Below are 25,490 nucleotides of genomic sequence, written 5' to 3'. Positions count from 1 at the left end.
TAGATTGAAATATGGCCCTACTGATTACTTAGCTATCTATCTATCAATAAATGAAAAGAGATATGAAATGAGTGAAGAAAATATGTTTAGGCCATGTTTGGCAGATGATTGTATATGATAAGATAGTTGCCTTGATAACTTCTAAACTTCCTCCGCTTGATAGTACGTGAAAGCATACCTACTATATCAGCTCTCTTAGTGTCTCATCTTCATCCAAAGAGTTATAGATCGCTAGAAAATAATTAGAAAAATTCAGATAAGCACATCTATTGTACACAGCAGAATTAGAGTTGAGAACAGCCTGTGACAAACACATAACCAGACCTGCATGATAAATGAAAAACTGACTTAGAAAAATTATAACTTCTATTCTCTGTTGACACAATGGGTTTTGAATGGGATTTCTCTTATGGTTTATAACCTTTATTCATTGGAAGCTCATTCCTATTTCAGCAAAGTAGAACCATCATTAAAAGTCTTCCATCCCTCTCATTCAGTGGAGCATCCATCTTGTAACTAAGATAAAGAACTAAGGTTACAATTAACAGCAACCAAAAAGATTAAAACCAAGAAAAGATTGTATTTGTTTCCTTACTTGTACAACGTGTTTCAGTGACAGAGAAAGCTTTTCGGTGCCAGCCGTGTAAAGTTCATTCAAAGATGCTGCCAGCTAAGTCCTTTACAATTGAGTGTCTTGAGAGCTGAAACCCGTGCTTACGCAGTTCAATTTAACTGTAGCATCCATAGTACTTACATTATTCAACTGGAGGAAAAGAAAACATTGATGTTGAACGATTTTAGTCCAGCCGAAGAAAGCAACCATGATAATATCAATGAGAGAAGGTAAGATATTGAGTCACCAACCAAAATTATTGAAATCCTTGTAGATCAATGTTTCTTGATTTCTCACACTGCACTACTTTCTTGGCTTTTCCTGTATATGTGCAAGTGTGAAAATTAGTTTGTGGTCATTGTTAGATGCTAAAGACCCATAAATCCTTGGAAACCTTGTCGTCTGAAGCCTTCATGTTGGCAAATCATCTTCACGTTACTTGAGATAAAAGTTGTGTTGCCTACTTGAAAAGGTTAGGTGAGAGTTGTAGGGTAAATGCAAAAAAAATTGTTTCCATTTACAGTTAACACAGTTTGAATCTAAATACATTATCCTAAATAAAAGAAATTCTTACAGAATTAATGACATCACGAAGTGTGCATCCTGAGTCCAATAAGATATATACTCTGGTGGGCGCTTGTTTGTGCTAGAAGCATGCCTGCTCGTAGAAGGCAGGGCTTACTACCTGCAGAAATGAAAATTTAAATATTACATTTACTTGTTAGGCATTTTGTAGGTCCAATCACAAGCCTGAATTCCTTTGCAGACACTACAAAAGCACATAACGCAAGATCGTATGACTCCTTTAAGCCCTCTAGCCCTTGCCTCTGTCATCTACCATGGTGACATACACATCAGCTATATAGAATCCTTTTTGTCACACGAAAGGGAAACAAAAACTGAAAGCCACCATACATACCTTTAACCCTCGAAGATAGTTCACAGTTAGTCCCTCAAGTATTCTAAAATTTAGAAGTTCTTTAACATAGTAAAATAAGAAAATCCTCGTCGACCACGTCAGGGATATCGAAGAGTCTGTTAGACACAACGATTTGAGAATTAATATTTGATGTTTATTGTTTATTTAAATGAAATGCAAGCTATATGCATTATAAATCAAACACGGAGATGAACAGATAACACCGATACACATTTTTTCCGCGACTTGTAAAAATAGTATAGGGTTATGTTAATCAGTAAAAGATCATACCTACTTGTTGAAGAGCTGCAGTTCAAAGCCAATACGGAGCTCCCTGTTTCTTGACTCCCATAAGTGGAATAAACTGAAGAGTAACTCTGAGTCAGAGAGGCCTGGTGTGATGGCGTTGAAAAATAGAGCCGCCGGAGACTTGGCTAGAAATTTTTCCGATTGAGTTTGCCTTGCAGGAGGACGTTTTATGGATGTTGTTGAATGAGCTTGGAGGTCGGAAAAGGTATTTATATAGGAGGAGAGACATGGGGAGTCATAACGATCATATGTATTAAAATTAAAGGAGTGTAAGAGAAAATCGATAGAAGAAACTGGTTGGACTTAACTATAAAGTAACGGTGAAACACATAGACGATAGGTTTTCTAGGCTTTGAGACGATGAAGACAAGTGAATAAGTCAGAGAGATCGTGAAACTTGGGCCACATCAAATAACAGTCCATATTATTTCGCATGGTTATATTTTTGATGACATGGCAGATAAGTGCATTTTGATTGGTGGATTATTTAATCTGATGTGGACACTTTAGGTGTTGAGTTTATTCTCCTTTTAGTATTGTAAGATTGTGTTGATAGGTCGGAGAACATTTCTGTTTATTTGCTGTGGACATTAATTTTTTTTTTCTACTTTAAATGATGAAATCACTTTTTCTGTATAGAATTTGAGTGTATATATAAAAAAATTCAATTGTAACCAAAATATAATGTTTGCCATTAATTTGCATAAGATTAATTTTTCATAAAGATAATTTCAAAATCTAAGATAGGAAAACAATTTATTTTCTGGTTCATATTAAAAAATTAAACACTATTGTTTTCTATGTAATAAAACATTTTTGCCTCAGGCCCCTCATAGCCTTCCCACGACACTGTGTTTCTGCTAACTCTTTACTCATCTAAACCACGCGAACATATCTTATCTCGAAGTATAGGCCATGATACCAAAACTGATTTGCCCAAAAAGTAAGGGTTTGGTCCTTTGCTGGTAAAAGAATATACAATGTCCAACTCCAATGGATAACGAGAACAAACATTCTTCGTAAAAGATTATAAAAATATGTAAATCAAGCTTCCTCCCTATTTGGTCACCATTTACCATAATCAGAGAGTCAGTATAACACATTGAGTATTCATTTAATTTTTACATGACTAAAAGGTAAAATCTTAATAACTTTAAGAGGTTTTATATACTTTAAACACACAAAATAATTTAAAATAAACAATACATAGTTAAACATAAGCACTGACAAAAAACATAAGTAAAACATAAGCAAAATTTAAGCAATTTTTTTTAAAACAATTATGAAAATAAAAAAATTTTAGATCTCAGTTTTAGATTTTTAGATAAACATATTTTATACATACATGTTTTGTGAATGGCGTGCTAAAAAGATGAATTTGTGCTGCATAAGGGTTAGAACGAATTCTTGATCGCTAAGGGTCATGATTGTTCGTTAATAGATATCACAGTTCATCTTTACTCCTATATAGTTTAGATCTGATTTTAGATGGTTCAACTTTGGTTTATGTTTTCCTCTTCAGTCAACAGGGAAAATCAAAAACTTATTGCTGATGTAGCAACATTGTGAGGACTACTAACAAAAAAATTTTGTTTATGTTTTACTCTTTACGCTTTACCGTAACATGCTCATATACACATGCCAAAGCCGTAAAAGTGTTATCATCATTTTCCCACTAACAGATCACATTATCAGATAGTAATGCTCATGTACACATGCCAATCTAGCATAATAAGAGTTCAGTTCTTATTCCAATTAACAGATCACATTACAAGACAATAATGCCCATATACACAAGCCAATGACAATCTAACAGTATAAGAGTTGAGCTCATTTTCCAACTGGACAGGATAGTAACTAAGGGTTTGGTGCTTACCTCATTGGGACAATCGGAGTTGACGACCCTGAATTTGAGCTGCCAAGTTTGCAGCACGTTCCTCCAGAACAAAATTTCTTAATGCGCTGGAATTTAAGTTCACTCCCTGGTTAATATGACCCCAAATTTTTTGAAACCTTTTACGTATACATAATTGGATTAGTATAGGTTTAATGCAATGACTCACTTATAGGCAGATACAATATGATTATAGACTTTAAACATGAAATTAGAAAAAAATCTAAAAAAGTTTGTTGGACAATAAGGTTGGATATGGCTACAAGTACAAGTTAAGATACCTATATAAAAATGAAATTCTTGCAATAATACATCAGGCTCAAGACTAAATAATTATTATTCTTGTTATTAAAACATTTGAAGAGAAATGACCAGTAGAAAAAGAGAAAATGAAAGCTGGCAAGCCCATCTGTATCAACTGCCTTCACATGGCTCCTCTCTTCTATGCCCCATGCATCTCTACAAGACATTCATTTTATCTTTGTTTATCGATCTCTCTTTTTCTTCTATTCTATTCATCTCTACAGCAATTACTATTGTTGTACAGTGTATATGCAACCACGCATACATTACTAAGTTTGGTCCAAACAGCCCATCTTCTCCATACGCCTCAGCCATTAATGCTTCCAGTTTTATCAATTAAAATCTCTTTTGTATTACATTGAGGGCTTTCTCTTGTTCGTTTCTGTAATAGAGTTACACGTACTGATGCAATCTAGTATGTACCGCCAAAACGTAATGTCATTCCTGTCACTTGACTAGAAGTAATGTAGTAACATTACATTTTAGTGACCCACTCGTTATCCTAATTATACAATCTGATGCTACTCTCTTGCATGTAACCATGACACGTCCGTCTGCTTCTGTCCACATAACAACTTTGCGAATATAAAATGATCTGATCCCATTTTCATTTTCTATCGACTCAAAGTGAAAACTACTGACCATTAGTTCTACTATATCGAGTTGCATACTTAACAATCTGTAGTTTTATACAAAAAAACTACACCCTTTATTATTACTTAGTAAAACAGTAGAAAAAGACTAATTAACGGTTGTGAAGATCGACAGTAGTATACCCTTCTTCAACAGAGAAACGTGGGTGTACTCTCGGATCTCCACCCCTATGAGGCGAAACTGGCAGTTTATAGCTATTATCCATCGCAAAAGAGTCGTCACCTTCTTGCTGGTGAACCACAAGCACCGAGAAATGAAAATCCGGCGACGCAAACATGTCTCCGATCACACCTAGCTCAGGACACTCGCTCCAGTCCGTTAGCCCGTACAGTACGGACGACTCTAGGTCATGGTCACGACCCACGACAACCAAATCGTACGTAGACCCAAGTGCACTAATCACTTGCGTGGTCTCTACTCCATCTCTGACAATCTCTTCTCTGTAATGCACTTTGGGTTTGTTCTGCGAGAAGCTCTTGAAGTCGTTTATGAGGTGACACTCGGAAGGTTCTGTTTCTTCTCCCGTCGTTATGTTGGTGTTGTAAAGGGCGCTCTTGTGTCGGAAATGGATCATCGTGACGCTCACTTCCGGGTGCTCTGCCATTCTCATGCAGAAGGCTAGCGCCTCCGCGTCGTCTCTGCCTTCGATAAAAATCATAGCCACGTTACGCCACGTGTGGCTCATTAGGACAGAGCGACGACCTTCTGTTTCGCCCCGGTCGATGAATATTCCGACAGAGCAAGGTGCCTTGTCCAACACGTTAATATTAATGCTACGAATCGCTGGGTTCACATGGTCGACGGTCCCGTCTATCGCGTACTCTTTATGAAACGGGATGACGATGAGCGCTGCTTTCTTGTCGAGTGCGAGAGTGCATATATCGTCGTTGATGCTGGAGAAGGGAGCCGCGGCTGTGAAATGCTGAGCCATTAGGGTTCCTTGGTGCTGCTGCTCGAACCGTTGGAACCCGTTGACTATTTGCGTTGACTGGGCCGTGTTGGGGTCGAGTTTGTTCATCAGGTGATGCGGCATGAGCACCGCGTGGGCTCTGCCTTTGAGCTCGACGAGGTGCAGCGTGAAGACGGAGACGGGGCTGAAGCGGCTCGGGTAAGAAGCTTCTAGAAGGTTGACCATCGAAGGTACGTTTTCGACGTTGTAAACGCAGAAGAGGAGACGGAGCTGAATGTTTCGTTGTCTCGTGTTGAGGATCGTTCGCTTGCTCTCGCTTCTGTAGCGTTTTGATGGGTCGTAGAGGCGCACAACGAGGAAGCGTGAAATGCCCGTCACGAATAAGAGCGTGATGATAACAAGATTGAAGCATTCTGTATTTAGAACCTGCAAACAATAATTTGATGATTTTTTTGAAAATGTGTATCTGGCTGCGTCCATGCGCTATACCGTAATCAACCATTTCGACTTCATCTTACAGTGTGTTATGCAAATTCAAATGATTTGGCTGAATATTAGTGCTTAGACTAATGCCTAGACAAATTTCAAATATTGATATAAATAAAATCAAGTAACTCAGATGAATAATAGCATTTAGACGAATGCTTAAACAAATTTTAAGTATTCATATCTAAGAAATAAAAATTGATAGAATTCTATTTTTGTAAATTTTTTTATATGCTAATTACGTTTTATATATAAAATTTATATGTGTAGTATATTTTATTTTTTAGTTTTTTAAAAAACTAAGGTATGTATTATTTATCTTATAGACATAACATATATTATTTATGTAAAGCATATATATATTTATCTAAGCATATGACTAAGCGTCAGAGGTTTGGTTATTGAAGGTCTAATACGTTTTAGAATCTTGTGGATCAATCTTAATTTGATTAACCCAATCTCTTAATTTAGTGTTCTTAGCTTATGATTTGACATTTTGTTTTACATTTTTGGCTAAAAGCCGGTTCTTATATCTCATTTTATTTAAGAAACGGTTCTTAATTTTTCTTAGTTAAAAGCTAAGAAACGGTTCTTAACCGAAGCTAAGAGTCCCACGGCTTAATCATGGTCTTATTGTGTGTAGAGAAAATTTGATCAGACAGACGCAAACAAACAATGTAGGTTTTGTAATGATACCTTTTCATCTTTCCACATGACGGATGTGTAGATCTCGATGACTCCTTGGCAACACATCAATAAGGCCAAAGAAATTGCGTCTCCGATCTTTATGCTGCAATACACGGATGCGGCTGCGGTTCCTAGGAACTTGCACGTGTAGGTAATGAGGATCACGGCTTCAATGACCCTCACGTGGCTCTGTTCGATCTTTAAGAAATTGGTCTGTAATCCACTAATGGCGATAAAACACGGGAGCATAAGGCATGACGCAAACATCTCGAGCTTGGTCGTGAGCCCGGTCCCTAACGGAGGTCCATCGGGGAGCGATACACCGAGCCAGAACGCTCCAAACGCTGCATGGACGCCGAGAACTTCGGAGCCTAAGCTTATCACCAACAAGACCATTACGATCGGGAAGAACGGGATATCGTTTGCTTTATCAACCGAAACGCTCCTTCTCGCCGTTAACCATATGATCAAAGGTCTGCAGATGAAAAATATGGCGAGGAGAAGAGCGGTGATCCAAGCGAAAGACCAAACGGTAGCGAGCGTACCGTCTTGCAAGAACATTCTGAAAACGAGTGCAACGACCCAGCTAAAGGCCTCGCAGACGATGGAGCAGTTCGTGGCTAATCTCCCGAGGTCGGAGTTGAGGATGTTGAGCTCGGCTAGGACGGTTGTGGTGACCGGGAAGGAGGTCATTGCGTTGAGAGAGATCACGGTGTGGATGCAGTGGGCGACTTCTGGTGGGATCTGGAAAGTGTTTTTCAAGACGAGGACGGTGAGGTTGCCTAGTGAGAAAGGGAAGGCGTAGGAGGCTGTACCGATGAGCAAGGCTTTGGAACCTGCTTTACGTAGAATGCTAGCGTCGATTCTAAGGCCTAGTAAGAAAAGATGCATGAAGAAACCGACGTTTGAGAACGTTTGTAAAGTGATTTTGCCGCTAATGGGAAAGACCATCTCCATGTAGCTCCTGCTTTGGCCCAAGAGAGATGGTCCTAGGATTATACCAGCCTGCGAGTAGATAATTAACAAAAATTCAATAAAAAGGAGGAATGTAAAGAGCTTCAGGCTCCATAATGGATAGTCTGTGCATGGGTTTCCTAAAAAGGAAATTAATAAATATAGACAAGTTATTATGAAATTATTTAATTACCAGGACTTGTGCAGAGATCATGCCTTGATTCAAGGGCTTGAGGAGGCGGAAGAGAAGCCTTGAAGTGATAATAATGGCAGCTACTTGCAACAAGAGAAGTGGCATTGCGTATTTGAGAGGGTTACTGCCCATGAAAACGCCCTTTGAGGTTAGCATATGGTTTGTCTGGCACACGAGGCTTTCCAAGAGGAATGGCCCATGAACTTTGCCTTTCTGCGTCGAGGTGACCTCATCCATGTTTAGCGTTGACATCACTATGGTTTTTCTTGTGCACGCCAAAGGCAACTTTACTGAATGTGAGCAGCGAAATCTAAGCTGAGATTAATAACAAAACACAGTACTCTGTTTTTATATTGAGAAATGCTATCATCATATGAAGATTCCTCTCTAGGTTGGGTCAAAAGATCAAAAACAAAAAGGGAAGTGTGAGAAACAGAAAGAGAGATGAGACCATATTTCTTGATTCTATTTAGTGATTCTGACTATTTTTTTGGTTGGTTGATGTTAATAACCCATAACCTCCAACCATTCCAAATTCATGGTTTTATTGTCCTTTAAGTCCTAATAATAAAAAGTCATTTAAAATGAGATTTTCTCCAACCATTTATATTCTACAATAAACTTCTTTGCATATCACACATTCTAGTCTAAAGCTCATAAACTACTAAACCCAAGTTAAACCCATATTTATTGCTTCTATCTAGTGATTCTGACTGTTTTTTTGGTTGGTTGATGTTAATAACCCATAATCTCTCCAACCATTCTCAATTCATGTCTTTAATTTCCCTCTAAGTTCTAAGGTGGTGTTCTTAGTGGAATATAAGAACCCGTCTCTTAACCTTTAACTAAAAAAGTTAAGAATCGGTTCTTAAAACTATAAGAACCGGTTCTTAGCTTTTTTAGTTAAAAGTTAAGAGACGGGTTCTTATATTCCGTTAAGAACCCTACTCTAAGAACCCTCCAATAATTATGCTCTAAGAATAATAAAACATTTAAAATGATATTTTCTCCAACCATTGTAAATGCTTCATCCCATGACACATTCAAGTCTAAAGTTCCTGCCTCCTTCAAACTACTATCCCAACTTGAATCAAATATATAAAAATAAGAACATTAATTTGGTTTAGACTTTAAACCACACGGTGCTTTTTAAACAGCTAAAAATTAGCAAATCATTACCATCCCACAAATAGCACTGTCCTCAAGAGACAGACAAAGCTCCGATTTCACTTCTTGGCGAAAGAGGCGGCCGTTGGATTTTGTGGAGTCTTGAAACTCTGAAGAGTCTGCATGGGCATAGAAGATTGAACTTGACAAACGTTCCTAATGAAAAGTATGTTCAATGTTGTTCGATAGCATCGTGTCTCGCCCCGCTCTGCTGGAACCAAGTCTCCTAATAAAGTGCATAGTCTGTTATTTAGACTCCTAATAACTGTAGCTAAGAGCATGCCTATTAGAGTATCACAAGGGGTTCATGGGCTCGGATTCATAGGCCCGAAATACTTTTTTAATTAAAAAAATGGGCTAATTTCGGTGAACCGGTTCGCCAGAGTGAACCCGTATGATACGGGTTCAAGCCACGTGGCAACACCTCATTGGAAGGACGTTTTTGTGTTGACGAAATCGAAACACGGATCTCTCGATAGCTCTCTCATTTTCTCTCATTTCTAGGGTTTCTTTCTCTCCGAGGCGATTTGTCGAGCGACGGCGACGCCATAGCTTTTCTCCATCTAATCGACGACAGACTGTCTCCTCCACGAGCTCAGGTGAGTATCGAGTACTTTGACGTTATAATAGAATCGATTTTGGGCTCGAAAGCGATCTCGGGAAATCGAAATCGATTTGGGGATTTCGAGTTAGGGTTCTAAATCGAGAAGGGGGTTTCGATTTATGGTTGTAAATCTTCATGCGGGTTCGATTTAGGGTTCCTTTACCGGGGATTCAAAATCGATTTGGGGGTTTAGGGTTCTTAATCGATTTGGGGGTTTCGAGATAGAGTTGTAAATCGATTAGGGGGTTTCGTTTGATGGTTGTAAAGCGTCATGAGGGTTCGATTTAGGGTTCGTTTCAAGCCCTCAGCTCAGTGGCTTACCTCCTAGAGAGGCAAGTCAATGTAAGCAGAGGTGGGGAAGAGTGAATGAGCAGGTGTGCAAGTTTGTGGGTTGCTATGAGGCGGCTGTCAAGGAGCAAGCTAGTGGCCAAAATGAGAATGATATCATGAAGGCTGCCCATGACATCTTCTTAAATGACTACCAGGTGAAGTTCAGCCTTGAACATGCCTGGAGGGAACTACGGTTTGATCAAAAATGGAGATCAAATTGTTTGTCCAGAGATGGTGCAAAGGACAAAAGGAAGGAACCTGCGGAGGTGGTGCCTCACTTGGAAAAGGTTAGGCCTCCTGGTGTTAAGGCTTGCAAAGCAGCCAAACGCAAGAAGCATGGGAATGAAGCAGCTTTTGATCAATTACAGAGCATGCTAGTTGTGAAAGAGAACATATCCAAACTGAAAATCCTTGATTGTCTCCTTGCCCAAAAAGATACAGTATCTGATATAGAAGTGTCTCTGAAGAACAAACTCATATCCGAATTGCTTTGATATTGCTAGTGCCTTTAACTTGCTTGAAACTTACTTGTTGTTGTAAAACTTAGTAGGTTGCTAGTTCTGGTCAGTGAAGTTAGTTGCTTGAATCTGGTTTGATATTGAAACTTATAGGTTGCTTCGACTTTGTTAGTTGCTTGAAACTTAGTAGGTTGCTTTGATTTTGTTAGTGCCTTTGATCTTGTTAGTGCCTTTCTGGTTTCTTTTTCTTTTACTATATAGCTTCTGGTTTAACTTGCTTGTTCTGTCTTGTTGTGCAGGTCACAGGTGCTTGTCTGGCGCAGGACTTTAACTCAACTTGATCGTCTGTTTGTTTCACGGGTTGTACTGGCTTGATGTGTAATGAATGTACTATGTCTGTTTGTTTCACGGGAAAGTGTAGAATTTTGTTGCTTTCTACACTTTGTTTTTTCATTCACGGATTATGTAAAATGTCTATGTACTTGTGACCTATGTCTCTTTGCACTCTATATAAACTATGTCTCTCTTTTCTTCTATCGATTACCTCTGAATCTAAAACCTTGTAGTTCCTTTCTCTCTTGTAATATTGTCTCTGTACTTGTATACTAGTTCTATCACAATTTTTTTTTTCAAAAACACTTAACCAAAATTCCATCTCTTCTAATACCAAACTTGTTCTATCTCATGTAAAACCTCTTGAACACTCCTAAAACCTTCGTATCCTTCGATCAAGATAAGCCACAAAGCTCTCAAGCACTATATCAACGAACATCAAATTTTTTTTTCCAAACACTTAGCCAAATTCCCAAACACTTAACTCAATAGGTTGTTCATTTCTCTTCTAAAAAAAAATACAATGTCTTCCTCATTATCTGATGGTGTTGATGAAAGATTAAACGAAGCTTTTGAAGAAATGTTCTACCAACAATTTGATCATGCATTCGAGTCAGTATTTGATGTTCAAGCCAAAAAGCCGAAGAGACGAGCAGAAGTTCCCAAGTTGATTTTTCGTACTCTACGGACATCCTTTCCAATATCGGTAATATGCTTGGCATTCGCAATCAAATTTGGGATCAACGGATACATGCTCGTTTGCAAGCTAATTTAGTCAAAAATATATGGCAAAAGTTTGGTAATCAAGATGAATAATCTTTGTATGTTCATGAATTCTCATTGTATTGAATAAAAACTTTTAAAAAATATTATAAATTTTTTTTTTATTCCTAAGAACTCCATCTTCATGTTCACTAATAGAAGAACAAAAAATATACAGGTTCAACACTATTCATCATCCCACCAAAAATATATTAAAATTTTTTTATGAACCCAAGGGGGGATTCACTAATAAAATGCTCTAAAGAGCCAAAGAACCAGGCAAAGAAGAGAGTAGAAATCGTCCCGTTTCCAATTTACGCGCGCGCGCCGTCTACTTTGTTTTTATTTTAACTTCTCACCGTTTATCATAGATTAAAACGGCACGCAGTGTTTTGATATATTGTTACAAACGTTACGACGTTTTAAAAGTCCTATCCCTTTCCTCTTTCTTCCTCCTCGTTTCTATCCTCTCTCTTCACTTCTTCGAATAATTAAACCCTACGAGCTTCTTCACAGTAGAGGGGAATCATGAATCCCTCGCTTATCACCGCCACTAACGCTCCAATCTCACCTTCCCCTCGGCCTCCTCTACTCTGCCACTTCCTCACTCCGTCACCTCTCCGTTTATCGCAGTCTCAATCTCCGTCTCGCCGCCGTTACCGAGTTTCGTTCCCTCGCTGCGCAGCTACTTCGTCCGAGCAACCATTGGTGTCTACGAAGAAATCAGATGTACACGGGAACAAGAAGGAGCTCACCGGATTGCAACCGATTGTGGAGAAAATGACGCCGCCGGTGAGGCTGGCGACTTCCGCTGTCGTTCTAGCGGCGTCGCTAGCTTCTGGCTATGGCCTTGGGCTCCGGTTAGCTGGCTCGAGGAATATTGCATTTGGTGCGGCTGCTGCAGCTGGAGCCGCCGGTGGAGCTGTCGTATATGCGATGAACTCCGCCGTACCGGAGGTGGCTGCCATCGGTTTGCACAATTATGTTGCTGAAATTGAAGATCCTGCCTCTGTGACTAAAGATGATATTGAAAAGATAGCTTCTAGGTTAGTGGTTGCTTGAATTTTAAGATGAAAGAGGATATAGAGAGGATTAAAATTTGCTTATATGTTGCAGGTATGGTGTCAACAAAGGAGATGAGGCATTCCAGGCTGAGATTTGTGATATATATTGCCGGTGAGTCAAGTTCTTGCTCCTAATCTTAGTGTGGAGAGTTCATTAGTTAATCTTTGCATCTTAATCTTGGTTAGGTACGTGACTTCGGTGCTTCCAGCTGAAGGACAGTCTCTTAAAGGAGATGAAGTGGATAAGATAGTCAAATTCAAGAGTGCTTTGGGAATAGACGACCCTGATGCAGCCTCCATGCACATGGAGGTGTTTTATTCGTTTGAGTTATCACTTAGCCTTTTTGCAGTTGATTCAGAAGGATTTTGAATGTAGAATTACTAACTCGTTGGTCTTGTCTAGATTGGCAGGAGGATATTTAGGCAAAGGCTTGAGACTGGGGAGCGTGAAGGGGATGCCGAACAGCGTCGGGTGAGTCGCGCTTGTGTCTAGTATTTGTTTATATATTGTAGCTTGGTTCAGCAAGAGAGCACAAGTGTGATCACAAGTTGTATGCTCCCAGTGCAGGCATTTATGAGGCTTGTATATGTTTCAGCTCTTGTGTTTGGAGACGCTGCATCCTTCCTTTTGCCTTGGAAGCGAGTTCTGAAGGTCACAGATGCTCAGGTAGGCATTTCCAGTTTTGTCGAACATGTGATTTTGCATACATTTTTGGCACCTGCTTCCAACTTGGTAATATGAAGTTCTTCGCTAATGTATTAATCTCGTGTACAGGTTGAGATTGCTATTCGTGAAAATGCAAAGCAACTGTATGCCGAAAGGTTGAAATTAGTTGGTAGAGGTAATGTTATTTTTTCATTTAAAGATAAGTAATGTTACGCTTGTAGAATGGATGAATTTGCCTGAGCTGGTTTTATCATCTATTGTGTCACTTCCTTGAAATAGAGTTTAGTAATGTTCCTCTTATAGCAAGATGTCTGAATATTCGGCACGGAACTTCTCATTTGACATTGATAATATATACGGCTTAGCTTTTTCTGCAGCTTTATGCATGGAAACTTACATGGTTATATGTCTATTAACATGTTCTTGCAGATATTAACGTAGAAAACCTTGTGGACCTGAGAAAAGCACAACTATCAATTAAGCTTTCTGATGAGGTATTCTATCTCTTTGTGTCATTGACTTCGTACTGTCACTGGCTATAGTTCTTCTGACATTTTCTTCTCCGTTGCAGCTTGCTGAAGACTTGTTTAGAGAACATACAAGAACAGTAGCCATAGAGAATATTTCTTCAGCACTTAGCGTACTAAAATCCCGCACACGAGCAGTGTAAGGCATTGTATTATTGAATCACATATAGAAAAATATATGGAAAAATTATGATACATGTGAAGAAGATGTTAATGTTCTTTTGCTTTACCCTGAGGTTTGATTTTACAAAAAGCTGACCTTTTCTATCGTTTCCTTTAGTGTTGTAGCTCTTATTATAATAACTTTTTTAGTCGGATAAGTTACATAGTTATTTACTTATTTTTGTGGGAATTTAAGTATATCAATGAGATTTTGATTCTATAGACGTTTTTGTATCCCGGTTATAATGAACATTGAAACTAAATTGGATCATCTAGTTTATTTTAGTTTACAATGCTATTCATTTATTGATCTGTTTTTATCCAGGAAGAGTATGTCACTTGTTGTGGAAGAGCTTGAAAAAGTACTGGAGTTTAACAACCTGCTGGTTTCCTTGAAAAGCCATTCAGAGGCAGATCAATTTGCACGGGGTCTTGGCCCTATATCTTTGATAGGTAAAGATGCTTTTGACGGTCTCTTTTGAGAAGTAATCTTAGGCCCTTAGCTTGGATGTATGTGGCGTAGGTGGTGATTCTGATTTTGAGAGGAGGATGGATGATTTAAAGCTCCTTTATAGAGCATATGTTACAGATGCTTTATCAACTGGGCGCATTGAAGAAAACAAGGTAAGCTGAAACCAGTTTTGTATTCTTTATTATATTGCAAAGTGGGTACATACGGAGCATGGTTTCAGACTTTTTTTTTCTCTCTGTCTCCTTCCCATGCGATGTCAATTGTTGTCATTTTTTGCTGATTGGTAGCTTGTGGCAATGAGCCAACTGAGAAACATACTCGGACTGGGAACACGGGAGGCTGAAGCTATTAGTGTTGATGTTACGTCCAAGGCATACCGTAAGAGACTTGCTAACGCTGTTACTAGTGGTGACCTTGAAGCACAAGATAGCAAAGCAAAATACCTTCAAAAGCTATGCGAAGAGCTGCACTTTGATGCGCAGAAGGCAAGCGCAATCCATGAAGGTATATGGGGACCACCTGACCTTATCCTGTTATGTTGTACATGAGTTAGACAGTTTGAATTGCCATTTTATCGCCCAAAAATGGAATGGATGGGGTCCATGGAATAACTAGAATCTTCTCAATTTGACTGTTAACCTGCTAGTCCCTTACCTTGCAAACTAGCTTTAAATGTTGTGGATTTGGGGTTTCCAACAAGTCTGTCACTCTCCTTTGATTACATGCTGTTATCCTACAGTGTTAATGTTTATTGGAGTCTTTTATCCTCAGTCATCTGACAGTCACTTGCTCTTCTTCAGAAATCTATAGGCAGAAGCTTCAACAGTATGTTACTGATGGAGAGCTGAGCGATGACAATGTTGCTGCTTTGTTAAGGTTAAGAGTCATGCTCTGTATTCCTCAGCAAACTATTGAGGCAGCTCATGCAGAAATCTGTGGAAGCATATTTGAAAAGGTAATCCAGCTTATCAGTCCCCTTCTGTATCCCTGTTTATTCCCATTGTCTTTTGTCTTGACACTGCAATTTCACCGCTGTCTTTTAGAAAAACTCTAGTGTTAATACTTAATAGTACGTATTTACCTGTTTTCAATCCGTTTCCAATAACTTCATGTGGCCACATCTCAACTTATCGCCTTGTTACCGGACGGTTTACTTACAGATACTTGTTCGTTACATCGTTTCCAGGTTGTCAGAGAAGCGATTTCTTCTGGAGTGGATGGTTATGATGCTGAAACTCGCAAATCAGTAAGAAAGGCTGCTCATGGTCTTCGGTTATCCAGAGAGACTGCCATGTCTATTGCTAGCAAGGCTGTGAGTATATCATTCTCTTTACTTTTCCCATGTTTGGTAATTTGGTATTAGGATTTTGTTTCTCTAATAGAAACCGAAAAATCTTCATTGATGCAGGCCCGTAGGGTTTTCACAAACTACATCAGACGAGCAAGGGCGGCAGAGAATCGCACCGAGTCAGCAAAGGAGCTCAAGAAAATGATTGCTTTCAACACGTTGGTTGTGACTGAAATGGTGGCTGACATTAAGGGAGAATCTTCTGATAAAGAACCTGAAGAGCCTATTCAAGTGAAAGAAGTAGATACTGAAGTTGAGGAATGGGGATCCCTTGAATCACTCAAAAAGACAAGACCTGACAAGGAACTCGCTGAGAAGATGGGAAAGCCTGGCCAGACTGAGATAACTCTCAAAGATGACCTTCCCGACAGGGACAGGATCGATCTCTACAAAACGTACTTGCTCTACTGTCTAACCGGAGAGGTCACAAGAATCCCATTCGGCGCCCAGATCACAACAAAGAGAGACGACTCAGAGTACTTGCTTCTGAACCAGCTTGGTGGGATCCTCGGATTGACTTCGAAAGAAATAGTCAACATTCACGTGGGTCTTGCCGAGCAGGCTTTCAGACAACAAGCCGAAGTGATTTTAGCTGATGGGCAGTTGACAAAGGCTAGAGTAGAGCAGCTAGACGAGTTGCAGAAACAAGTTGGGTTGCCTCAGCCACAAGCGGAGAAAGTTATAAAGAATATAACAACCACAAAAATGGCGAACGCGATTGAAACTGCTGTTAACCAAGGAAGACTGAACATAAAGCAGATACGTGAGCTCAAGGAAGCAAACGTCAGCCTAGACAGCATGATCGCAGTGAGTCTGAGAGAGAAACTATTCAAGAAGACAGTGAATGATATATTCTCATCAGGAACAGGTGAGTTCGATGAAACTGAAGTCTACGAGACCATCCCATCTGATCTCAGTATCGATGTTGAAAAGGCAAAAGGCGTTGTTCATGATCTTGCTAGGAGTAGACTATCAAACTCCCTGATCCAATCAGTAGCATTACTCAGGCAGAGAAACCGTAAAGGAGTGGTAAGCAACCTCTCTTATCTTGACATAAACTCTTGGATATTTCAGACTGATTTGTGCATCTATGTGTGTTAGGTCTCGTCGTTGAATGATTTGCTTGCATGCGACAAAGCTGTACCGTCTGAGCCACTGTCATGGGAGGTCGCAGAGGAATTATCTGATCTTTATGATATTTATTCAAAGAGTGATCCCAAACCTGCGCCTGAAAAAGTTTCGAGGCTGCAATATCTACTGGGGATAGATGATTCAACTGCAACTGCTCTCCGTGAGATGGAAGATGGTGTGTTCTCCTCTGCTGCAGAAGAGGGCAACTTTGTCTTCTAAATTTTCAATGAATGTCTTTAACTTTTGAATAAGATCTGATTGAGAGAGAAGAAAACGGTTTTTGAATTTTTAAAATCTGTGAAAAATGTTCTCAGAACAAAACATGAATTGATTGGAATAGTTTGAAAAATCTGCAAACTAAAGATGTGAATTATCTATAATCTAATCACCACTAGATTTTAGCTTGAATGCATGAGATCTATCTTTCTTGATGTTTTCGTTCCTTAAAGCAGCAGTGCGTGTCGTTTCTGTAGCATGAAACGGCTTACATGTCAAATATCTACGGAACTAACGGCAAGACATTGCAGTTTTGATTTTGCGTTTTAGTGATTTTTTCCTTTTTATTTTTAATAAAATAAACGAAAATTCAGGAGAGGGGCAATAGCGGCGGAATCGTGATACATTGCGTACAAGCAGCAGAAGCAAGACCTAAGAAGGAGATTCGGATACCCTCAGCTTCTTCACGAGTCGCGCTATCTTCTCAGAACGAGAAGGATGCCTGAGACGAAAGCCGTTTCGACCTTGGACAATGTAGTGGTGAAGTCGCCCAACGATCGGAGGTTGTACAGAGTGATTGAATTGGAGAACGGATTGTCTGCTCTGCTCATTCACGATCCAGACATTTACCCCGAAGGATACGCGGCTGATCAGATCGATGAAGATGATGAGGACGGAGAAGAAGAAGAAGAAGATAGTGACGGAAGCTATGAAGATGACGAGGAAGGAGATGATGAGGATGATGATGAAGTAGAAGGGAAAGGAGATCAACAGACCAAAAAGGTATTTCGATTTAAGATACATCACCTGCTTTCTAACTCTTTTAACAAATTTGATTTTAAACTCGTTTGTGTTGTGCTGTGACGTTTCAGGCAGCTGCAGCTATGTGTGTTGCAATGGGTAGCTTCTTGGATCCTCCGGAAGCGCAAGGCCTTGCTCACTTTCTTGGTATGTTCATCTTTCGATGAGTTTGTTACTACAGTTTGACTTTTTGAATCACTCTCATGTTTAACGTTTTGTGCAGAGCACATGCTTTTTATGGGTAGCTCCGAGTTCCCCGATGAGAATGAAGTAAGCACAATGGATGATGATTGGATCTTTTCAATGTTTAGTACAGATTTTATTTTGTTTGAATAATGTATCTTCTGGGTTTGACTTTGTTTTGGCTTGTAGTATGATAGTTACTTGTCTAAGCATGGAGGATCCTCTAATGCGTACACCGAAATGGAGCATACTTGCTATCACTTTGAAGTCAAGAGAGAGTTCCTTCAAGGCGCCTTGAAAAGGTGCATAGTTCTATTTGTTTTTTTCTTGTTCCTTAAACGTCAATTGTCTCCTTAACATGTGTCACCTGCATTTTTACCTAAATCATTTGCTGTAGAAGATTTTCCATAGGCGGTATTTGAAATTGCTGTTAGGTTTAATCTTTCCGTTTTGTTTTTTTTTTTGTTCTTTGGAACACTTATTTGACCTTAGTTTGTCTTCTTGTTAATAGGTTCTCTCAGTTTTTTGTTGCACCGCTCATGAAGACTGAAGCCATGGAACGAGAAGTCCTTGCTGTTGATTCAGGTATTGCATGTTAATCATAACCGTAGTCCTTTGTTTAGAAATTACGAAAAATTCATCTTTAATCAACATTCAAGAAAATTGACCTCTTATATAGCTAACATGATCCAAACTTGTAGAATTTAACCAGGCCCTCCAAAATGATGCATGCCGTCTGCAACAATTACAGTGCTATACGTCTGCAAAGGGTCATCCTTTTAATAGGTTCTCATGGGGTAAGGACTTGTCGGTGTACCTCTCTTGCCACACTTAAGATATTCATGAAATAAGTTAATGTTAATGTCCTTTCTGTGCTCTGTAAGGTAACAAGAAGAGTTTGAGTGGTGCAATGGAAAATGGGGTTGATCTACGGGAATGCATCATGAAACTATACAAGGAATATTACCACGGTGGATTGATGAAACTCGTTGTCATTGGAGGAGGTATTTTCTTTAGGTTTATGATGCGTTTGGCTCTAATTCTTGGAAAAACGTTAATTAAACTCATAATAATGGCCTTTGTTGCTATCTGAGTTTATTGTAATTTTATGGTTACGTATAAAATCTTGCAGAATCTCTCGATACACTTGAAAGCTGGGTCGTAGAACTCTTTGGCGATGTTAAAAACGGATCCAAAATTATGCCAACACTGGAGGCAAAAGGTCCTATTTGGGAAGGCGGTAAATTATATCGCCTAGAAGCGGTTAAAGATGTTCATACTCTTGATTTGACATGGACTCTCCCTCCTCTTCGCCATGCCTATGTGAAGAAGCCGGAGGACTATCTAGCACATCTATTAGGACATGGTGAGGAATCACATCCATTTTTATCGTTTCTATGTTGTTTTCTTAAAGCGTGCTTGTGCATGTAAACTGCATACTGACGAATATTATTTATACAATGATCTTTTTAGAGGGCAAAGGAAGTCTTCTATCATTCCTTAAAGGTAAGGGCTGGGCAACCTCGCTGTCTGCTGGTGTTGGAGATGATGGAATTAACCGCTCGTCTTTGGCCTATGTTTTCGGAATGTCTATACATCTCACTGACTCTGGTTTAGAGAAGGTAAATGGTTATATTTTAACTAAGCTCAAGGCAGGGGATTTTCAATCGTTTTTGAACTGTATATAGCTTTATATACTGTTGTTCTTTTCCATTTTTATTTTGTTACGTTACTCATTGGACCTTGTGACTACTATAAAACAGATTTATGACATCATTGCTTACACCTATCAATATCTCAAGTTACTGCGTGATGCGTCACCACAAGAATGGATATTCAAGGAACTCCAAGATATTGGGAACATGGACTTTAGATATGCTGAGGAGCAGGCTGCAGATGATTATGCTGCTGAACTTTCAGGTTTGTACTTACATGGTCTCATTCGTCTAGTTCTTTTAAGGCAGTAACAGTGGTTAGCTTATCATGTTGGCATGTAAAGCCTAAATATGTTCAGAATTTATCATGTGTTAATGTATGTAAATCATCATGTTTTTTTAAGTAACCACTGAAACTGTTATTGTGCAGAGAATATGCTTGCTTATCCGGTAGAGCACATTATTTATGGTGATTATGTATACCGGACATGGGATTCAAAAATGATAGCAGATCTAATGGGTTTCTTCACACCAAAAAACATGAGAATTGATGTTGTTTCAAAATCCATCAAGTCAGAAGGTACTTTAGAAATTTGTTGAGTATTTAACTTTTGGATTGCATATTTCTCACTATCTTACTCTTGAAAACTTCCTTGTTTCAGAGTTCCAAACTGAGCCTTGGTTCGGTTCTCATTACATAGTAGAAGATGTTCCTTTGGTGTTGATGGAAACATGGATCAATCCTTCAGAAGTAGATAACTCTTTACATCTCCCTTCAGAAAACCAATTCATCCCTTCTGATTTTTCCATCCGAGCTACTAGTTCTGATGGGGATCTCAAAAGCCAGTCTCCCCCTAAATGTATAATTGATGAACCGTTAATGAAGTTTTGGTACAAACTTGACGAAACGTTCAAGGTTCCCCGTGCAAATACATACTTCCGCATAAATTTAAAGGGGGCATATGGCAGTGTGAAGAACTGCCTTTTGACGGAACTATTTATCAACCTTCTGAAAGACGAGCTAAATGAGATCATATACCAGGCAAGTAACTACCTTTCGGAAAAATCTTTTTAGATGTTTTTTTTTTTAATTGACATGAATATCTGATTATCTTTGCAGGCCAGTATAGCAAAACTTGAAACTTCTTTATCTATGTATGGTGATAAACTAGAGCTTAAAGTGTTTGGGTTTAACGAAAAAATTCCAGCTCTCTTATCAAAAATATTAGCCATAGCCAAATCCTTCATGCCAAGCCTGGACCGATTTAAGGTATGCGAAATTCGCATGTATTAACTGTTACTCTTTATTCTCATTCAGTCTTGAACTTGTTTTTTCGTATCAATCTCGTCTCGTTCGCTATTGATCCGCGGATACTATCTAACCTGGCAGGTTATCAAAGAAAACATGGAGAGAGGGCTGAGAAATACTAATATGAAGCCTTTGAACCATTCCACATACTTGAGACTGCAACTCTTGTGTAAACGAATCTATGACAGCGACGAGAAGCTGTCTGTACTAAATGATTTGTCTCTCACTGATCTCAACAGCTTTATTCCTGAAGTCCGCTCTCAGGTAACATTCTGCATCAGCCACAGTTAATGTGATTTCCCTTTTACTTAACACTCGACTACTTGTCTCTGGTTTTGTTTAAATCGAGCAAAGGTTAGATAAAACTTCTGTTATGTTTGCAGATATTTATTGAGGCTCTGTGCCATGGTAATTTGTCGGAAGACGAAGCAGTAAACATATCCAACATATTCAAAAACAGTTTGACAGTTGAACCGCTCCCAGTCAAATCCAGACATGGAGAGCAGATAACGTGCTTCCCTCTGAGTGCCAAGCTTGTGAGAGATGTCAATGTGAAGAACAAATCTGAAACAAACTCAGTAGTCGAGGTAAAAAGAAAACTGACTGTTCTTGTGATGAGAGCCAGCTAAGTAGAAGCTATAGTAGGTTTCTCGGAGATAGTCATGGTTATGAATTTGAACATGAATCCTGTTTTGCAGCTTTACTATCAAATCGAGCCTGAGGAAGCTAAGTCAACAAGAATGAAAGCTGTGCTGGATCTCTTTAGTGAAATCATAGAAGAGCCATTGTTCAATCAGTTGAGGTTAGTTATCACATGTCTATCCAGTTTGTTTTATAGATCAAATAGTATTTATGGATAGTCATATGTATGGATTTTGGTTATAGGACAAAGGAGCAGCTTGGTTATGTTGTTGAGTGTGGCCCTCGCTTAACTTACCGTGTCCACGGTTTCTGTTTCTGTGTTCAATCTTCCAAGTACGGTCCAGTTCATTTGCTCGGGAGAATCGACAATTTCATAAAGGACATTGAAGGCATGCTGGTAAGTTTGTAATAACAAAGGCTGATATTAAGCTTTGTTAAAGCTTTTTCCGTTCTCTATCTCATTCGTCAAACGTTACTTGGGTTTTAATTGCAGGAACAGTTGGATGAAGAGTCCTTTGAAGATTATCGAAGCGGTCTGATTGGTAGATTGCTGGAAAAGGATCCATCTCTCTTGTCCGAGACAAATGAGCTATGGAGTCAGATTGTTGACCAAAGGTAATAGGGGATCTCCAAGGGTTTGAAGGATCAGATTTGTAGCTTCATATATAAAAGTTCAGTGTGTTGCTTGATTCCATATCTGTCACTGACAAAATAGCAAACTCTCTCTCTCTCGCACAGGTACATGTTTGATTACTCCCAGAAAGAGGCAGAAGAACTAAGAAGCATAGAGAAGAAAGATGTGATGAAATGGTACAAAACCTATTTCAAAGAATCATCGCCCAAATCACGTAGGCTTGCGGTGAGGGTGTGGGGATGCGACACCAATATGAAGGAAACTCAGACAGATCCCAAGTCGGTGCAGGTCATCGCAGACGCTGTGGCTTTCAAGTCAACTTCAAAGTTTTACCCAAGTCTCTGTTAGTGACACAAACAACACTACAAAAGAGCTTTGCTTCGTCTATTTTTTTTATCTCTGGTATTTTCATTTAACTCCATTTATTACACCCAACTGATGCACGTTTGGAGAAAACACACCAAAATGTCGCTTTTTTATGTTATGATTAAAGGATATGCATTTAAATTATGCTTTGTCGGTTGGTTGAGCTCAAAATCTATACAAGCAGACCAGCTAGTGACATTTTTTGATGAATTTGATCTTATAACTTTTTTCTGTTTTTTAATATTAACTCCAAAAATTAAGAATATATTTAAACTTTTAAATAAAAGTGTTATTAATTATATAGCAAAGATTTTTAATTAATAAAATATAAGTATGATACACGTCATAATTTTTTTTCGTCATAAAAATCGTTATTATCTTATAATAGAAAATTCTCAAACACAGTTCTAAAATCAATACTATTAAATTAGGAAAATGTCTGGTTGATAATAGTTGATAGAAACATGTCTGGTTGATAATAGTTGAGTCCAACTTTAAAAAAATACTGAAGCTTAACTGCTTATATGTGCATATAATAATTATAACTGCTTAATGTTACTTTAAATAACACGGCAACAAGAAGGAAGTTCCATAACAACTAAATTCATATTTTTATGACCACACAGACAGCAACCAAAATGTTGGAAAATATATATTCTATCAACTTAAACTATGATCTATATCACAACAAATTGGTTTAAGTATATTTATGCATTTATATCGAACTCATATTTTTCATGACAAATTATTATGTGTAATTATAACATTATTATAATTATATATGAAATCAAATAATGAAAACTCAATGAAAAACATATAATTTTATTTATTTAATTACTATGGGGATATTAAAAAAAATTGTAGCTATACTTTGTTATTTTTAAAAAAAAAATCATTAATAACTGTTTACGAATAAATTACAAAATAAATATGAAATGACTATAGCACATGTATAGTTATCCAACATTACAAATTCAATCAAATTATCAAAACCTCTTACTAATAATAATTAAAAAAGTTAATACAAATATGATTACAAAAAAACACAAATATCTTTACAAAAAATTACAAATATAAAAATTAATTTTTTTAAAAAATAAAGTAAAACAACAAATGTACTTGCCCTGACACTTCAGAGCATGTTTATTCCTGTCTCTTAGAGCATCTCCAATGTACACCTTTATATTTTCCTCTAAAATAGAGATCTCTATTATAGAGGTGAAAATGCTCCAATGTATGCCTTCATAATAGAGTTCCTCTATTTTACAGGAAAATATAGATGAAAGTTACTTTTTGCCTCTATATTTAGAGGTAGAAATATCATATCTCTATATTTTCTACTCTAAATAGAGAAACTCTATTATAGAGGCATTGGAGTATTTTCACTTCTATAATAGAGAAATTCTATTTTAGAAGAAAATATAGAGATAGAAATAGGGGTGGGCTGGAGATGGTCTTAGCATAGGATCTTAGGTTAATTAGGTTTAAAAATAAAAGAAAAATAGCTATTAACTGAAGAGGCGTCTCTTAGTTAAGGTCGTGAAGGCAGAACTCTTATGAGCCACGTGTCGCAAAATAATTGGAGAGAAGAGCGGTGTCGTGTTGCTTCTTTCTTTCTCGACGTTTCTCTCCTCTCATATGGCGGAACCGCAGGACGAACAATCTCTGTCTCTTGATGATTGCCTTAAGCTTTTGAAAGTAAGTCGAGAATTTGTAGAAAGAGTAATCTGTAGCTCTATAGAAAGCATTTGTTGCTCTCTGAAGTTTGATTGTTCGAGTATTTTTGATTGCAGGTAGTGGTGATGGAGGTGAGAATCATGATGTGTATCTGCGGCTGCCTGTTACAGTTCTTGCTGCGTTCTGCCGTGTCCCTGAGATAGCTTCTTCAGTTGAGATGGTCTCCTGGATTCCCCTTATTCTCGAAATCATGTCGAAAGGTATGTTAGATCGCCTCATTCTTTAGCATGTGATAGCTTATGCGTCTTTCTAGCTTTTGCATAGTGTGGCTTCTTTAAAGTTTAAGACTTTGGATTTTGGAAATTTTAGACCAGCGACTAACATTCTCGGAGAACGCTACAAGCTTTTGTATTTGGTGTCCACGGCTTGTGAAGCTGGTGTCATGGCTTTGATAAACTCTGGAGGCTTGAGAGTGATAGCTCCCCAGATGTCTGATCTACCTGATGGTAACTTCTTTGTTCCTTTGCTTTGCATTGTTTCACGGTTTATATAATGCACATTAGATAGTAGTGAATGCTTTTTGTTGTTAGTAAGAAGTTCCTGATGGGGGGTTGGTTATATATAACCGGTGTCAAAGAAAATGTGCCGTGTGCTGAGGCTAGATGGATTTGAGAATAATTTTAACTAATGTGTTGAATGTTATTCAGGCTCACATGCTATGGAGGTTGCTATAAAGATTCTGCAGCTATTGGTTAGCAAGCTTTCCAGCGAGAGCATGAATATTGAACGTTTCTTTGAATTGTCTTTGGTGGTGAATCCACTTACTTGACTATTTTCTTTTGTTTTTTGCAATGATTACCAAAGCTTCCGTGCTTAAGTTGGAGTTAAAATTTCATGTTGTTCAGGTTGCTGCTGTTGCACGGCAGTTTGCGGTCTTGCACAATGCCCTGAAGTTTGAAGAACTCCATCTACTGTCTGCAGTCTTCTGTTCCGATTATTCTGTGAGTTTTCACTCCTTTAACTTATGCTGAGTTAGTTGTAATTGAATGGAGTTGTATCT

General features: G+C 38.4%; 3 protein-coding genes and 1 long non-coding RNA gene across 5 annotated transcripts; 2 read left to right on the top strand and 2 right to left on the bottom strand.

Moving 5' to 3' along the window:
- Window positions 1–176: 176 nt before the first annotated feature.
- LOC106311461 lies at window positions 177–682 on the bottom strand. 2 transcript variants are annotated; one of them, XR_001264021.1, is made up of 3 exons: window positions 596–682; window positions 422–516; window positions 177–231 (listed from the first exon to the last, which is right to left on the bottom strand). It is a non-coding gene; the product is annotated as an uncharacterized LOC106311461 (long non-coding RNA). The 2 variants fall into 2 exon arrangements; XR_001264022.1 differs by lacking the exon at window positions 177–231 and adding an exon at window positions 272–324.
- Window positions 683–4,709: 4,027 nt separating this feature from the next.
- LOC106310741 (cation/H(+) antiporter 14-like) lies at window positions 4,710–8,311 on the bottom strand. Its single transcript, XM_013747961.1, has 3 exons — window positions 7,923–8,311; window positions 6,785–7,780; window positions 4,710–6,028 (listed from the first exon to the last, which is right to left on the bottom strand). Exons 1-3 carry the CDS (start codon window positions 8,172–8,174, stop codon window positions 4,784–4,786), a joined length of 2,493 nt encoding a protein of 830 aa, XP_013603415.1. The 5' UTR covers window positions 8,175–8,311; the 3' UTR covers window positions 4,710–4,783.
- Window positions 8,312–12,017: 3,706 nt separating this feature from the next.
- Window positions 12,018–17,296, top strand: LOC106311834 (protein TIC110, chloroplastic). Its single transcript, XM_013749138.1, has 15 exons — window positions 12,018–12,622; window positions 12,693–12,752; window positions 12,827–12,950; window positions 13,044–13,112; window positions 13,209–13,307; window positions 13,416–13,482; window positions 13,737–13,801; window positions 13,879–13,973; window positions 14,322–14,449; window positions 14,520–14,620; window positions 14,756–14,972; window positions 15,269–15,423; window positions 15,655–15,780; window positions 15,877–16,845; window positions 16,918–17,296. Exons 1-15 carry the CDS (start codon window positions 12,105–12,107, stop codon window positions 17,164–17,166), a joined length of 3,042 nt encoding a protein of 1,013 aa, XP_013604592.1. The 5' UTR covers window positions 12,018–12,104; the 3' UTR covers window positions 17,167–17,296.
- A 251-nt stretch (window positions 17,297–17,547) lies between these two features.
- Window positions 17,548–22,902, top strand: LOC106312264 (nardilysin-like). The gene is made up of 19 exons (XM_013749715.1): window positions 17,548–17,946; window positions 18,036–18,111; window positions 18,188–18,234; window positions 18,337–18,449; window positions 18,659–18,732; window positions 18,849–18,944; window positions 19,032–19,151; window positions 19,280–19,513; window positions 19,621–19,769; window positions 19,911–20,067; window positions 20,233–20,382; window positions 20,465–20,844; window positions 20,923–21,072; window positions 21,193–21,375; window positions 21,495–21,698; window positions 21,810–21,913; window positions 21,997–22,150; window positions 22,247–22,368; window positions 22,492–22,902. The coding sequence occupies exons 1-19, from the start codon at window positions 17,662–17,664 to the stop codon at window positions 22,733–22,735; spliced, it is 3,042 nt and encodes a 1,013-aa protein (XP_013605169.1). The 5' UTR covers window positions 17,548–17,661; the 3' UTR covers window positions 22,736–22,902.
- Window positions 22,903–25,490: the final 2,588 nt, after the last annotated feature.

Source organism: Brassica oleracea, chromosome C8 (genome assembly GCF_000695525.1).
Source record: "Brassica oleracea var. oleracea cultivar TO1000 chromosome C8, BOL, whole genome shotgun sequence".
In the NCBI taxonomy this organism is placed as follows: Eukaryota; Viridiplantae; Streptophyta; class Magnoliopsida; order Brassicales; family Brassicaceae; genus Brassica; species Brassica oleracea.
The sequence above is the reverse complement of the archived record's forward strand: the minus strand, read 5'-3'. Positions and strand labels throughout refer to the sequence as shown.

Bases quoted from the DNA above. Each gene is read 5' to 3' on its own strand.
- LOC106310741 (XM_013747961.1), bottom strand. From the start codon at position 8,174: ATGTCAACGCTAAACATGGATGAGGTCACCTCGACGCAGAAAGGCAAA. The intron at 7,781-7,922 runs GTAATTAAATAA...ATCTACTCGCAG, and splicing joins TGATCTCTGCACAAGTCCTG to GCTGGTATAATCCTAGGACC. The intron at 6,029-6,784 runs GTATCATTACAA...TATTGTTTGCAG, and splicing joins TCATGTGGAAAGATGAAAAG to GTTCTAAATACAGAATGCTT.
- LOC106311834 (XM_013749138.1), top strand. From the start codon at position 12,105: ATGAATCCCTCGCTTATCACCGCCACTAACGCTCCAATCTCACCTTCC. The intron at 12,951-13,043 runs GTGTTTTATTCG...GGTCTTGTCTAG, and splicing joins CAGCCTCCATGCACATGGAG to ATTGGCAGGAGGATATTTAG. The intron at 15,424-15,654 runs GTAATCCAGCTT...CATCGTTTCCAG, and splicing joins GTGGAAGCATATTTGAAAAG to GTTGTCAGAGAAGCGATTTC.
- LOC106312264 (XM_013749715.1), top strand. From the start codon at position 17,662: ATGCCTGAGACGAAAGCCGTTTCGACCTTGGACAATGTAGTGGTGAAG. The intron at 18,450-18,658 runs GTGCATAGTTCT...TCTTGTTAATAG, and splicing joins CTTCAAGGCGCCTTGAAAAG to GTTCTCTCAGTTTTTTGTTG. The intron at 19,152-19,279 runs GTATTTTCTTTA...AAAATCTTGCAG, and splicing joins ACTCGTTGTCATTGGAGGAG to AATCTCTCGATACACTTGAA.